General features: G+C 56.6%; 1 protein-coding gene and 1 long non-coding RNA gene across 2 annotated transcripts; one reads left to right on the top strand and one right to left on the bottom strand.

Moving 5' to 3' along the window:
• The first annotated feature begins 1,239 nt into the window (after positions 1 to 1,239).
• Positions 1,240 to 8,462, top strand: LOC114815437. Its single transcript, XR_003763211.2, has 4 exons — positions 1,240 to 1,313; positions 2,332 to 2,479; positions 7,989 to 8,013; positions 8,368 to 8,462. It is a non-coding gene; the product is annotated as an uncharacterized LOC114815437 (long non-coding RNA).
• DCTD (dCMP deaminase) lies at positions 4,191 to 14,448 on the bottom strand. The gene is made up of 6 exons (XM_029076415.1): positions 14,388 to 14,448; positions 12,003 to 12,114; positions 10,390 to 10,525; positions 7,523 to 7,639; positions 6,740 to 6,836; positions 4,191 to 4,724 (listed from the first exon to the last, which is right to left on the bottom strand). Exons 1-6 carry the CDS (start codon positions 14,408 to 14,410, stop codon positions 4,646 to 4,648), a joined length of 564 nt encoding a protein of 187 aa, XP_028932248.1. The 5' UTR covers positions 14,411 to 14,448; the 3' UTR covers positions 4,191 to 4,645.
• Positions 14,449 to 14,670: the final 222 nt, after the last annotated feature.

Here is a 14,670-nt window from a genome sequence, read left to right as displayed (position 1 = left end):
GAAGTGATTTGCCCAAAGTCACAGAACAGACAGATAGCAGAGCTGGGATTAGAACCCAGGTCATTCTGACTCCCAGGCCCGTGTTAAGATTGAGTGGATTGAGTGTTTTCGGTGTGTAGAATTCCGGATTGAGGGTTTGGGAGAGTACAGTTGTTATCATGGTACTTTTAAGCGCTTACTATGTACCAAGCACTGTAGTAAACTTTAAGGTAGAGACATAATAATCAGATTGGACATGGTCCCTGCCTTACTTAGAGCTCACAGTTTAATCGATCATATTTATTGAGAGTTTACTGTCTTTTTGCTGTTGTACTCTCCCAAGTGCTTAGTATAGTGTTTTGCACGCAGTAAGCACTCAATAAAGACGTCTGAATGAATGTGTGCCGAGCTCTGTACTAAGCACTTGGGAAAGTACAATATAACAGAGCTATGGAAAGCAGCATGGCTTAGTGGAAAGATCCCGGGCTTGGGAGTTGGAGGTCATGGGTTCTAATTCCAGCTCCGTCACGTATCAGCTGTGTGACTTTGGGCAAATCACTTGTCTGTGCCTAAGTTCCCTCATCTGTAAAGTGGGGATGAAGACTGTGAGCCCCACGTGGGACAATCTGATTACCTTGAATCTATCCCAGTGCTTAGAGCAGTGCTTGGCACATAATGCTTAACAAATAATAATGGGCTTAACAAATAATAATGATGGCATTTGTTAAGTGCTTATTATGTGTCAAGTACTGTTCTAAGCGCTGGGGGGGATACGAGGTGATCGGGTTGTCCCATGTGGGGCTCACAGGCTTTGTCCCCATTTTACTGATGAGGTAACTGAGGCACCGAGAAGATAAGTGACTTGCCCAAAGTCTTACAGCTGACAAATGGAGGAGCAGGGATAGAACCCATGACCTCTGACTCCCAAGCCCGGCCTCTTTCCACCGAGCCACGCTGCTTCCCTAAAATGTTTGAACTCGTCTGGGATTTGAACTCGGGACCTGTGGCACCCTGAGCGAGAATCATACCCCTAGAACAACGGGCCATCCATCATCATCACGCCCATTTTACAGGTGAGGGAACTGAGGTACAGAGAAGTGAAATGACTTGCCGAGGTCACAGAACAGACTAGATGGTAATTAGTCAATTAGAGATTTTAATCAGTCAATAAAGGTTTGCAGCTGGGCAGAGAGGTGGTCTGGCATATATGGAGGGGGAGGATGTGGGAAAGGGGTCTGCAGCGGGAGAGACAAGGTCGGGGCATCGGGAGTAAGCTGGCACTAGAAGAGCGGAGTGTGCACACTGGGGTGGCATTAGGAGGTCAGCGGGGCGAGGTAAGAGGGGGCGAGCCCATCGAAAGCTTTCAAGAAACCTTTTGGAGGTTCTTGAGGAATGGTGAGACATGGACTGAGGGATGGTCTCTATCTGTTGCCCAATTGTCCATTCCAAGCGCTTAGTACAGTGCTCTGCACATAGTAAGTGCTCAATATACTATTAAATGAATGAATGATTATTTTTAAGAGAAATGATGCGGGCAGCAGAGTGAAGTATGGACTAGAGTGGGGAGAGGATAAGATTCAAGTGAACCTCAGAGCTGCATATTAATGGATAAAAAGAGGGACTAATTGTTAGCACTTCTCAATTTGAGAAGGAGGTATTGATTTCCAGTCTGTGGTCTAAAAAAAGTGACAGCAACTGTGGGTAGTAGCACTGAGCCCCTCCCTTTCCCTCTGCTCCCCCTTTTTTCCCCTCGTCCCCCCACCCTCTGCTCTTCCCCCTTCCCCTCAGCACTGTGCTCATTTGTATACATTATTTATTACCCTGTTTATTTTGTTAATGAGGTGGACATCCCCTTGATTTTATTGATCTTGATGATGTTGTTTTGGTTTTGTTCCGTTTTGTTTTGCCGTCCGTCTCCCCCGTTTGGACCGCGAGCCCGTCGTTGAGCAGGGATGGTCTCTATCTGTGGCCCAATTGTCCATTCCAAGCGCTTAGTGCCCTGCACATAGTAAACGCTCAGTCAATGCTATTTAATGAATGAATGAGAGACAGGAGGCCGGGAGGTCAGCAAGGAGGCTGATGCAATAGTCAAGGCGGGAGAGGGTAAGTCCCTGGATCGGCGTGGTGGCGGTTTGGATGGGAAGCCCGAGTTTTTTAGCAATATCAAAGAGGCAGAACTGACAGGATTTGGTGAGAGACTGAATATGTGGGTTGAATTTACCCTTTTGGTACTCAACTGCACGTTCGATTGTTGATCCACAATTTCATCCCGACATATCTGTTCTAACCACTGCACTTTCTCCCGCTTCCATGATTTCTTATTCATTTTGATCCGCCTCCCTCCGCCTTTAGGGTGGAAGTGCTCTGCAGGCAGGCCCCGTGCTTGATTACGACTGGCGTACTCTCCCAACTGCTTTGTACGGTGTGCGGCGTGGAGTCGGCCCTCAATAGATGACCAACCGATGGACTGAGGAGAGCCAGGGGTGAGGCGGGGTAGGAGGTGAGTTCGGGAAGGGTGGAGAGGGCAAGCTGGGGTGGAATGGGAGCAGGGAGCAGGTGGGTGGATCGATGTTACTCCTACTTCCCCTTCTCCATCTCCCACTGCTTGCTCCTCTAATAATAATAACCATGGTATTTGTTAAGCGCTTACCGTGTGCCAAGCACTGTACTAAGCTCTCGGTGGGGAACGCAGGCAAATCGGATTGGACACGGTTCCGGTCCCACCTCGGGCTCACGGTCTATTGGATTCCCGCCAGTTGATCAGTACACAGACAGGGTATTTATTGCACGCTTACTGTAGACTGGAAGATTCTTGTGGGCAAGGACCGGGTCTTCCAACTCTGTTGTATTGTACTCTCCCACACGCAACACAGTGCTCTGCCCATAGTAAGTGCTCAGTAAATACCACGGATTGCAGAGTCCTGCAATGCAAGCTTGTTTAGCACTCCTAATGACGGTACTTATTGAGCGCCCATTTGAAAGCTATGTGCTTTCACCCCGGGGAAACACCGAACCCACCCTTAAGGCAGAGCAGCAAGCACAAGGTAGCAGAGTCGATTTCAATAAGGTTTTAATCAGACCGGTAACAAGCCTCATTCCATAGTGACCTACCTAACGGAGCACCACACCTTCGAGAGGAATTAAAAGTTCCCCAAAATAGACTACTTTTGAGGGGAAAAAAGAAGTACGGAGCGACAGGGAAGGAAGAATCGTTGGCTCTGAAGGTTCAGTGACATCGAGCAATGATATATATTGAGCACTCACTACAAGCAGGGCTCTGCACTGAGCGACTGGGGGAGTACAACCGAGTGGGTAGAAACGTTCCCTGCCCAGAGAGAAGTGACGTGGCCTAGTGGAAGGAGTACGAGCCTGGGAGTCAGGGAACCTGGGTTCTAATTCCGACCCTGCCAAACGTTTGCTGCGTGACCTCGGGCAAGTCACTTTACTTCTCTGTGCCGTCTAATGGGGTTTGTTAAGCATTTACTATGTGTCACAGTCCTTTGTCTTGCATGGGGCTCCCAACCTAAGTAGGATGAGAACAGGTATCCCCCTTTTACAGTTGAGGAAACTGAGGCACTGAGAAGTAAACAGTTCTCCTGTTCTCCCTCCCACTTAGACTGTAAACCCCACGTGGGACAGGGACTGAGTCCAACCTAATTAACTTATATTTACCCGAGAGTTTAGAAAAGTGTTTGACACATAGTAAGGACTTAAGAAATATGGCAAAAGAAACCTAAACGAGGTGACAATCGGGGGGGAGAGGGGGGAATTCGAGGGGAGAGGGTCTAGACCCTACCCCCCAGCTCAAATTGATGGAGCCTGAGGGAGTCGGGAGGAGGGAAGGAGGAGGAGGGAGTGACCCCCAGAAAGGGTCAAGCTGGGTGGAATTGACCCTCCCAGACACCTGCAGTCGAATCCCGGTCCAGAAAGAAGGGAAGACACGCTCCTTTCCCTGCAGATTGAGGGGGACAGCCCCTCCCAAACGTCCTCAAGAAGCCTGGAAGGAAGGCAGGGCTCCGGGAGCTTAAACCGGGAATTTTCCCCATCCCCACTAAATGCCAAGAAATCACGTGACTGCGCCATTGTGAACGCGAACCAGCCCAACAGCTAAAGCTGTCTGGTTTTCCTCACCGTATCGGGCACCCGCCCCGTTCCCCTGGACACCCCCCCCCCCCAGGGGTGTCTGAAAAATGGCTCAGTGGTGCTGCGCGTGGCTTTCCGTTAACACTATTTAATGCTCTTCCAACAGGGGCTTCCGCTTTCATCTCCAAGGGCAGCCCGTTCTAACTAGCCGGGGTTGTGGCGAGCGTGTGGTCCTTCCCCCAAAAAACACACCGACAGTTGTGCGTCCATCCGTGGGGCAGCTGGGATGGACTCAGGCCCCTGAGGGTGCAGAGGGTGTGTGTGTGTAGGGGGACAAAAGTCAATGACCGGCCCCCCACGTACACACACAACCCTACCCCCCGGGTTCTTCCTAAAAGCAGAAACGAGTAGTGTAGAGAGACAGAGTAGTCCGTGTGCCAGGCGCGCGCCCGGGAAGATGCCAAGCTCGATTCCCCTTCGGTGGCGCCGGCGACTACAGCGAAGTGGAGCGTGGAGATGACGGGCCTCGGCGGTTCCTTAGGAGAGGCTAATCCCGCTCTTCTGTGGCTTAATGAGACGTGACTCACTGAGGCTTCTGGCCGGCCCGCCTGCTAATTGAATCGAAGTCGATCACGATCTGGCTGCACCTGGGGGTGAATTTCCTAAATGGGAGAGAGGAAAGACGGAGCTCACGACCTGACGCGTCGAGGGCCTGGGACGGCGGGAGGGGGGTGTCCATCGAGTCTCCTCGTGGTCGGGAGAGGAAGGGGAGGGAGGCCCCTACCCGGGCTACGTTGGCCAGTTCATCTCCGTAGTGGCCAATCTGTGACCCCCACCCTGCCACAGTATCCTGAGGATGCTTGGCTTCCATATCCTTCAGCTGGTCTTTACTGCAGAAGTCAATCAATCAATCGATGGTATTTACTGAGCGCCTACTATGTGCAGAGCACTGTAGTAAGCCTGGTGCAGTGAATACAGGGTGGCTCCGGTGAAAGAGCCTGGGCTTGGGAGGCAGAGGTCATGGGTTCGACTCCCGGCTCTGCCACTTGTCAGCTGGGTGGCTGTGGGCAAGTCACTTCACTTCTCTGGGCCTCACGTGGGACAACCTGATGACCCTATATCTACCCCAGCGCTTAGAACAGTGCTCAGCACATAGTAAGCGCTTAACAAATACCAACATTATTAATGCAGCCAGGGCCTGGGAGTCAGAAGCTCACAGATTCTAATCCCGGCTCCGCCGCTTGTCTGTTGTGTGACTTCGGGCGGGTCACTTCACTTCTCTGGGCCTCGGTTACCTCATCTGTAAAACGGAGATTGACGCTGCGAGCCCCACGTGGGACAGGGAATGGGTCCAATCCGATTTTGTTTGTATCCGCCCCAGTGCCTAGTACAGCGCCTGGCACATAGTGAGCGCTTCACCAATACCATAATCGTCATCATCACCGACTACATCCTCCAACCATTCCTTGGACCCACTGACCTCCACCAGGTCCGCCCCTGGAAGTGACAAAAGGTGGGGTGGAGGGAGGTGGGAGGACATAATAATAATGTTGGTATTTGTTAAGCGCTCACTAGGTGCAGAGCACTGTTCTAAGCGCTGGGGTAGATACAGGGTCATCAGTTGTCCCATGTGAGGCTCACAGTTAATCCCCATTTTACAGATGAGGTCACTGAGGCACAGAGAAGTGAAGTGACTCGCCCACAGTCACACAGCTGCCAAGTGGTAGAGCTGGGATTCGAACCCATGACCTCTGACTCCCAAGCCCGAGCTCTTTCCACTGAGCCACGCTGCTTCTCTAATAGATAATAGATAATAAGATAGGAATGGAGGGGCATTTGAGGAGGTAGGCCGGGGTAGGGTCTGGGAAAGAACAGCGGCGTGGGGTGATGATGATGACGATGATGGGGTTGAAATGCTTACTATCTGCCAAGCACTGTTCTAAGCGCTGAGGTAGAGAAGCAGCGTGGCTCAGTGGAAAGAGCCCGGGCTTGGGAGTCCGTGGTCATGGGTTCGAATCCCAGCTCTGCCATTTGTCCGCTGTATGACTGTGGGCGAGTCGCTTCACTTCTCAGTGCCTCAGCTACCTCGTCTGTAAAATGGGGATTAACTGTGAGCCTCACGTGGGACGACCTGATTTCCCTGTACCTCCCCCAGCGCTTAAAACAGTGCTGTGCACATAGTAAGCGCTTAACAAATACCAACATTATTATTTTTATTATTATACAAGGCAATCGGGTGGACCCACGTGGGACTCACAGTCTCAATCCCCATTTGACAAGTGAGGTAACTGAGGCACAGAGAAGTGAAGTGACCGGTCCAAAGTCACACAGCAAGAGGGAAGGAGCGGGATGCACTTCTTATTCACCCCGGGAAAATGCCGGGGCTCCCAGCAGGGAATCTCTAGGAACACCCGCCTCCCGCTCTCTGTCCCTCCCCTAACCCAGAGGGCCATTTCTCGGCCACCCGCCCCCCTCAATTTCCAGCTGACTGGGGACATTTATCGGGCCCCGACCGTGGAGGAAACGGTTTCTTCTCCGGCCGGCCCTCCTCTCTCCCGCTGACTGTTGACATCTTTCGGAGGGGCGGGTGAGGGTCCGTCGCCGGTTCAACGGAGACGCCGGGGCCCCTCCGGAGAGGCGGCCGCCCGCGCCCAGTCTCCTCCGGCCCCCGGCCTACCTGTACTCGATCCCGGCTAAATCAAACAGGCGCCTGGCGGCCGTCGCCTCCTCGCTGTCGTGATACTTGTCGGACATGAAGATGACGTCTTTTATCCCTGGAAATAGACACATCTGCCGGTCACCGCCGATACCCGAACCTAAAAGCGGGGCGGGGGAGGCAGGGGGTGGGGGAGAGCCCTGTTCCGCCCACGATTCTTTGCCATGGGGGATTTCACGGGGGACGGGTGGATGAGCTTTTTTTTTTTTTAATGGTATCTGTCGAACACTTATGTGTCGGTCACTGTACTAAGCGCTGAAGCAGACACAAGCTAAGGAGGTTGGATGCAGTGCTTGTGGCACATGAGGCTCACGGTCTCAACCCCCATTTTACAGATGAGGGAACTGAGGCACAGAGAGGGAAAGCGATTAATCCAAGGTCAGCCAGCAGAACCAGGATCAGAACCCAGGTCCTTCTGACTCTCAGGCCCGGGCCCCATCTCTCTCGGATCCACTGCCCGCCTCGGCAGGCGAAGATAGAGGCGGTGTGGATCAGTGGAAAGAGCCCGGGCTTGGGAGTCAGAGGTCACGGGTTCTAATCCCGTCTCAGCAAAGGGCTCTGCACACAGTCAATGTATACAATTGACTGTCAGCCACCCAGGGCCTAGTCTCTGCCAGCCGAGGTGAAGGACGGCCACCCGGGCCCGTGGAGGACGTCGCCGGTCCCCGCACCCCGGCCCCGGTCAAACCCGCGGTGGGCACCGGGAGACCGCCACTGCCCGGCCGGGTCCGGCCTGGCCCGTACCTGCCTGGATGATCAGCTTGGCGCACTCGTTGCACGGGAACAGGGCGACGTAGATGGAGCAGCCCTTCACGTCGGTGGAGTTCTTGTTCATGATGGCGTTCAGCTCGGCGTGGCACACTGCGGGGTGGGTGGGAGCAAGGAGAATCCGCATCAGTCCCTTCGGGCAGGGGACCCCGAAGCGGACGGAGGTCCCGCGGGACGACGGGGAGGCCCGGGGGTTGTCCTGGCTGCAGCAGCGGAGAAATCCTCGGCCCCCGGTGGGAGCTCGACAAATGCACGCTCACCCGCTTAACCCACTGAGAGGTGGGCAAAACGGGGATTGAGATCGTGATCCCCGTACGGGACGGGGACTGTTTCAAACCCGATCAACTTAAATCTACCCCGGTGCTTAATACAGTTCCTGGGGCACATAGAAAGCGCTTAACAGATTCCATTAAAGCTCGATTCTTCTTTATTTTCTCCTCAGCAATGCCTGAAGGCTGAACAGACGGGTAAGAAACCAACTACGGGGCACGTTTCACCCCCCGGTTAATAACTGCGGTATTGATCAAAAGCTCTCAACACGCCAAGCGCCGTACTAAGCACCGGAGTAGATAGAAAATAACCAGATAGGACACGGTCCTCGTCCCACATGGGGCAGGGAGCCGCGGAAAGACTAGGCCAGAGAAGATTAGGGAGGGGAATTATGAGCTGGTTGTGGGGAGGGAATGTGTTTATTGTTGTACTGTCCTCTCCCGAGCGCTTAGTACAGGGCTTTGCACACAGTCAGCGCTCAATAAATAGGACTGAAGGAACGAAAGGAGAAGATTCCGGGTTTTTTGAGTATGAGAGATTCTGTTTTGCAGGCCGGGTTTCAGACGCCCTGAAGGCAGCGAGCCGTGCCGGTCCCGTCCCTCCCGGCAGAGTCGGTGGGGCGTCCAGACGGCGGCCTGACCAGCGGCGCGTCTCCTTCGAGGACGGGATCCCCCGGGCCGGACGGGGGACGAGTCTCGGTCAGCCTGACCTCGGACGGCACGGACCGGGGGGTGGGGGGCGGCCACGACGGCCGCTCTCATCTCCGCGCGACGGGCCGGGCCGGGCCCGGGGGGACTCGGGCTCCTGACGGCGCCGTTGACGTGAGTGGCTCCCGGGGCTCTCCCCGCCCCCCGCCGTGTCCTAAACCCAGACAGCTCCGCTCCCGGGCAAGACAGGGTCGAAACCCCGAAGCAAAGAGCGTCCCGCTGAAGGCCATCTGGGATGAAAAGAGACTAAAACGTCCCCGCAATTCGTCCCGGCTCTCCCCGGCCCCGACCCACCTCCAATCAACCGGTCACACGGGACTCCCGCGTTCGACGCTGCCTGTCCGATCGTCCGGATGACTCTCTGGGGACACGACCCGACCGGCCGCTCCCCGGGAATGACAACTCGGCTTCCCGTCTGACCTCCGGAAATCCCGTTCCGGGCCGCGGCTCGCTGGGGCCGGGGCAGTCGCTGGACGGGCCAATCCCGGGAAGGACGAGCCGGCTTCCTTTCCCTACGTCCCCCTTGCCTCCGGGACCGTCCTCCCGCTCCCGCGCTCTTTCCTAAGCCTGAAGGCTAGAAGCGGCCCGGCCTAGTGGCTAGAGCCCGGGCCTGGGAGTCGGGAGGTCATGAGTTCTAATCCCGGCCCCGCCACGTGTCTGCTGTGTGACCTTGGGCAAGTCACTTCCTTTCTCGGGGCCTCAGTTGCCTCATCTTTAAAATGGGGATTGAGACCGGGAGCCCCGCGTGGGACAGGGACTGTGTCTAACCTGATGATCTTGTATCTAGCCCAGTGCTTGGCACATAGTAATAGCAATACTGAGCCGCGTGGCTTAGTGGAGAAAGCACGGGCTCGGAAGTCGGAGGACGTGGATTCTAATCCCGGCTCCGCCACGTGTCTGCTGTGTGACCTTGGGCAAGTCACTTCTCTGTGCCTCAGTGACCTCATCTGTAAAATGGAGATTAAGACCGGGAACCCCACATGCGACAACCTGATTACCGTGGACCTAACCCAGCGCTTAGAACAGTGCTTGGTACATAGTAAGCGCTTAACAAATAGCATTATTATTATTAATAATAATAATTATGGTATTTGTTAAGCCCCTACTCTGGGCCGGGCACTGTACTAAGCGCCGAGGTGGATACAAGCAAATCGGGTCGGACACGGCCCATAGCATTCATTTATTCATTCAATCATATTTATTGAGCGCTTACTGTGCGGTCTTAGTAAGTGCTTAACAAGTACTCTTGTTGTTATCATTATTACTATTTTGGCCCAGTGGAAAGAGCCCGGGCTGGGGAGTCAGAGGTCATGGGTTCTAATCCCGGCTCCGCCACTTGTCCGCTGTATGACCTGGGGCGAGTCACTTCACTTCTCTGGGCCTCAGTTTCCTCATCTGTCAAATGGGGATGAAGACCGCGAGCCTCACGTGGGACAACCCGATGACCCTGCATCTCCCCCAGCGCTTAGAACAGTGCTTGGCACATAGCAAGCGCTTAAGAAATGCCATCATTATCTGTGACCACCATCCCCCGGCAGAGCGCAGCCAGAAGAGAAGGCACGGTTCCCGCACTCAAGGAGCTTCCAGTCTAGCGGAGAACACCGTCGTCTTCCGCCGGGACGCAGGAGGGCACGCGTGTTAACTGGGATCTGCCGCTCTGAATCCCTGGGACACGAGAAACCACGGGCAAAGCGGGAAGCGGGACACGGAGGACTCCCCCCGCCCGGCTCTAGAGCACGTGCTAAGAAAACGCCATCCCGCCTTCTCATCGCCGGAGGCCCCGAGACGTCCCGGGCTTCGCCCACGGTCACCCAGCGGGTCGGCGGCGGGAGACCGGGGCCGACGGTCGCGGGCGGCGGGCCTCACCGTAGGGGTATTTGGTGTCCAGTCGACTGTCGGCGGCCCTCCTCCAGGGCAGCAGGTCGTCGCTGCAGCCGTTGGGCATCCCGTTGTAGCCGATCCCGACGATCTTGTTTTCCGTGTTCACGATGCAGGCGCCCACCTGCGCGGAGGAGATTCCGCCCCGTCAGACCCCTCGTCCTGGGAAGGGACGGGGACTCGGGGGGGGGGGGGGGGGGGCGGCAGCAGGGGCGTCCCCTCCCCCTCTGCCCTCCCGGGACCCACGGGCGATGCCCTCCACCACAGCCCGAGCCTCTGTTCCAGGCACCGACCAAAATAGAGAGGGCAGACGATTGGGGGTGACCTCGGACAAGTCACCTCACTTCTCCGTGCCCCGGTTACCCCGTCTGTAAAAGGGGGATTAAGGCCGGGAGCCCCACGTGGGACGGGCACTATGTCCGACCTGATTATCTCGTATCTATCCCAACGGATCTATCGCTCTAGACTGGAAGCCCGTGGGGGGCAGGGGTGGTCTCTCTTCATGGCTGTAGAGTTCCGTCCAAGCGCTTAGCACAGTGCTCTGCACACAGTAAGTGCTCAAGAAATAGGATTGAATGAATGAACGCTTAGAAGGGTGCCAGGCACGTAGTAAGCGCTTTGACAGATACCAAAAAAGGAACAAAACCCTAATACGGTAACACGATGAGGGCATTTACTCAGCACCCACTGCGTGCTAAGCTCTGTAATACTACTACTACTAATAATAAAGGTATTTGTTAAGCGCTTACTATGTGCAAAGCATGATTCTAAGCACCGGGGCAGTTACAAGGTAATCAGGGTGTCCCACGTGGGACTGGCAGTCTTCCTCCCCATTTTCCAGATGAGGGAACCGAGGTCCAGAGAAGCCAAGTGACTCGCTCGAGGTCACACAGCAGCCAAGTGGCGGAGCCGGGGTTAGAACCCATTACCTCCTGATTCCATTCATTCATTCAACAGTATTTATTGAGCGCTTCCTATGTGCAGAGCACTGGACTAAGCGCTTGGAATGGACAAATCGGCAACAGGTAGAGACGGTCCCTGCCCTCTGACGGGCTTACGGTCTAATCGGGGGAGACGGACGGACGAGAGCGATGGCAATGAATAGAATCAAGAGGCCCGTGCTCCATCCTCTGGGCCGCGCTGCTTCGCTCCACTCCCAAGCGCTTAGTACAGCGCCTGGCACATATAAGCCCTCGATAAACGCCACCGAACGATCGAACGAACGAGAGCAGAAACGACCGAGGCGTCCACGTTCCCCAGCGGTCAGCCCCGGGACGGCGGCCACCGCAAGGACGGTGGGCGCGTGCCGCGCGGGAGAAGCAGCGTGGCTCAGTGGAAAGAGCACAGGTTTGGGAGTCGGAAGTCATGGGTTCTAATCCCGGCTCGGCCACTTGTCAGCTGTGTGACTTTGGGCAAGGCACTTCACTTCTCTGGGCCTCAGTGACCTCATCTGTAAAATGGGGATGAAGACTGTGCGCCCCATGAGGGACAACCTGATCACCTTGTATCCCCCCCAGCGCTCAGAACAGTGCTTTGCACATAGTAAGCGCTTAACAAATACCCACATGATTATTATTATTATCATCCAGGAACCGGCTCACCTGGGAGTTTGGGTCCTTGCTCCTCTGGGCCGACAAGAAGGCGACGGCCATGAAATACTCGGGCCACTCCAAATAGTCGTCCCGCTTCCTACAGGGCCGCTCGCCGCCATCCCTGCGGCGGAAGAACAAAGTCCCGCAGCGCCCGTTACGAAAGGGAGGCCGCGACGCCACCCCGCTCCCCCAGGACAGGAAGGCGAGATAATAATAATAACGTTGCTATTTGTTAAGCGCTTACTATGTGCAGAGCACTGTTCTAAGCGCTGGGGGAGAGACAGGGTCATCAGGTGGTCCCCCGTGGGGCTCACGGTCTTCACCCCCATTGGACAGATGAGGGAACTGACACCCAGAGAAGTGACTTGCCCGAGGCCACCCAGCTGACAAGTGGCGGAGTCGGGATTAGAACCCACGACCTCAGAGTCCCAAACCGGGGCTCTTTCCCCAGTGCTAGGCACATAGTAAGCACGGGACAAATACCAACGTTTTGATTATACCATTGGGTGGGGGAGCAGGGCGGGTCTCGGAGAAGCAGTACGGCCTAGTGGCAAGGGCCCGGGCTTGGGAGTCAGAGGTCACGGGTTCGAATCCCTTCTCCGACCCTTGTCCGCTGTGTGGCCTTGGGCGAGTCACTTCACTTTTTGTGCCCCAGTTCCCTCATCTGTAAAATGGGGATTGGGACTGTGAGCCCCACGTGGGACAACCTGATTGCCTTGTATCTACCCCACAGCTTAGAACAGTGCTTGGCACATAGTAAGCGCTTAACAAATACCATCATCATCATGATTATTATTATTATTATTATCACAGGGTGGGGAGTGGGGGGCAGCTGGGCACAAGGTGGGGGGGAGGGTCCGTGGGGGGGAGCGAGGGCTGTATCATGGGGCAGGGGGCTGGGGGGGGCTATTACAGTGATTAGACTTTAAGCCCCTCAATGGGCGGGGATCTAGTACTCTGCACCTAGTGAGCGCTCAATAGATACTACTGAATTGAATTACCATGGGGGAGTCTGTACCACGAGGAGGGTGGGGGGCTATAACTGTGAGGGGAGTTGGGCACAAGGTGGGGGGGAGAGCCCGGGCTTGGGAGTCACAGGTCGTGGGTTCTAATCCCACTTCTGCCACTTGTCAACTGGGTGACTTGGGGCAAGTCACTTCACTTCTCTGGGCCTCAGTGACCACATCTGTATGTACAGGGGAGGTGAAGCCTGCGAGCCCCACGTGGGACAACCCCCTGACCTTGTATCTCCCCCAGCGCTCAGGACAGCGCTGGGCACATAGTAAGCGCTTAACAAATACCAATATGATGATGATGATGATGATGACCCCGTGGGGGCGGGGGGTTACACCATGGGGAGGGGCTGTACCGCGAGGATTGGAGGGGTACACCATGGGGTGGGGGGGGGCTGTATCACGAGGAGGGGGTGGGGGGGTACACTATGGTGGGGGATGTACAAGGATGGGGGGACACCATGGGGGGGTGGAAGATGTACCACGAGGATGGGGGGGATACACCATGGGGGGGGGGCTGCATCAAATGGGGGGGGGGATACACCATGGGGGGGCTGCATCATGAGGAGGGGGTGGGGGGGAAGCACCATGGGGGGGAGGATGTACCAGGAGGATGGGGGACACCATGGGTTGGGGGGTATCACGAGGAGGGGGTGGGGGGGATACACCATGGGGGGCGGAGGATGTACCAGGAGGATGGGGGGGACACCATGGGGTGAGGGGCTGTACCACGAGGATGGGGCTGGGGGGATACACCAAGGGGGGGGGGCTGTATCACGAGGATTGGGGGGGTACACCACGGGGTGGGGGCGCTGTACCACGAGGAGGGGGTGGGTGGGTACACCATGGGGGGCTGTACCACGAGGAGGGGGGGACACCACGGGGTGGGGGCGCTGTACCACGAGGAGGGGGTGGGGGGGTACACCATGGGGGGCTGTACTACGAGGAGGGGGTGGGGGGGGGACACCATGAGAGGGGGGGCTGTACCACGAGGATGGGGCTGGGGGATACACCATGGGGGGCGGGGGGTGTATCACGAGGAAGGGGTGGGGGGGTACACCATGGGGTGGGGGGCTGTATCACGAGGAGGGGGTGGGGGGGTACACTATGGTGGGGGGAGGATGTACCACGAGGAGGGGGGGACACCCTGGGGGGGGGGCTGTACCACGAGGAGGGGGGGAAGGGCTGTACCATGGGGCGGGGGGGGGGGAATAACCCTGGGGGGCTGTACCACGAGGAGGGGGCGGGGGGGGGGTCTCAGTGCCCCCCACACACACACACGGGGTGACTGACGGGCTGTACCACGTGGCGGGGGGGGGGGAATGGGGGTGCGGACGGTACCACGAGGGGGGGGGAGAGAAGGGGGGGGAGGGGAAGGTACCTTGGGGTCAGGGCGGAGCTCATGGGGCGGGCGGGGTGCGGTGCTGCGCGGTGCGATGCGCTGCGGGGAGCGCTGCCAGCCGAGGGGGGGAGGGGAGGGAAGGGAAGGGAAGGGGGAGGGGAGGGGAGGGAAAGGGGCGGGGAGGGGGCAGGGCCCAGGGTTTCCCGCGCTTTGCCTGGCTCAGGGGCAAGAGGCCGGGCTTGGGAGGCAGAGCTCAGGGGTTCGAGGCCCAGCTCTTGCCCCTTGTCAGCCGGGCGACTGGGGGGCCACTCGCTTCCCTTCT

The sequence above is a fragment of the Ornithorhynchus anatinus genome, chromosome 12, assembly GCF_004115215.2.
Source record: "Ornithorhynchus anatinus isolate Pmale09 chromosome 12, mOrnAna1.pri.v4, whole genome shotgun sequence".
NCBI classification, from domain to species: Eukaryota; Metazoa; Chordata; class Mammalia; order Monotremata; family Ornithorhynchidae; genus Ornithorhynchus; species Ornithorhynchus anatinus.
The sequence above is the reverse complement of the archived record's forward strand: the minus strand, read 5'-3'. Positions and strand labels throughout refer to the sequence as shown.

Excerpts from the sequence above, each read along its gene's own strand:
- DCTD (XM_029076415.1), bottom strand. The coding sequence starts at position 14,410 with ATGAGCTCCGCCCTGACCCCAAG. Across the intron at positions 12,115-14,387 it reads AGCTCCGCCCTGACCCCAAG|GGATGGCGGCGAGCGGCCCT; the intron begins GTACCTTCCCCT and ends CTTCCGCCGCAG. Across the intron at positions 10,526-12,002 it reads GCAAGGACCCAAACTCCCAG|GTGGGCGCCTGCATCGTGAA; the intron begins GTGAGCCGGTTC and ends TCCTCCGCGCAG.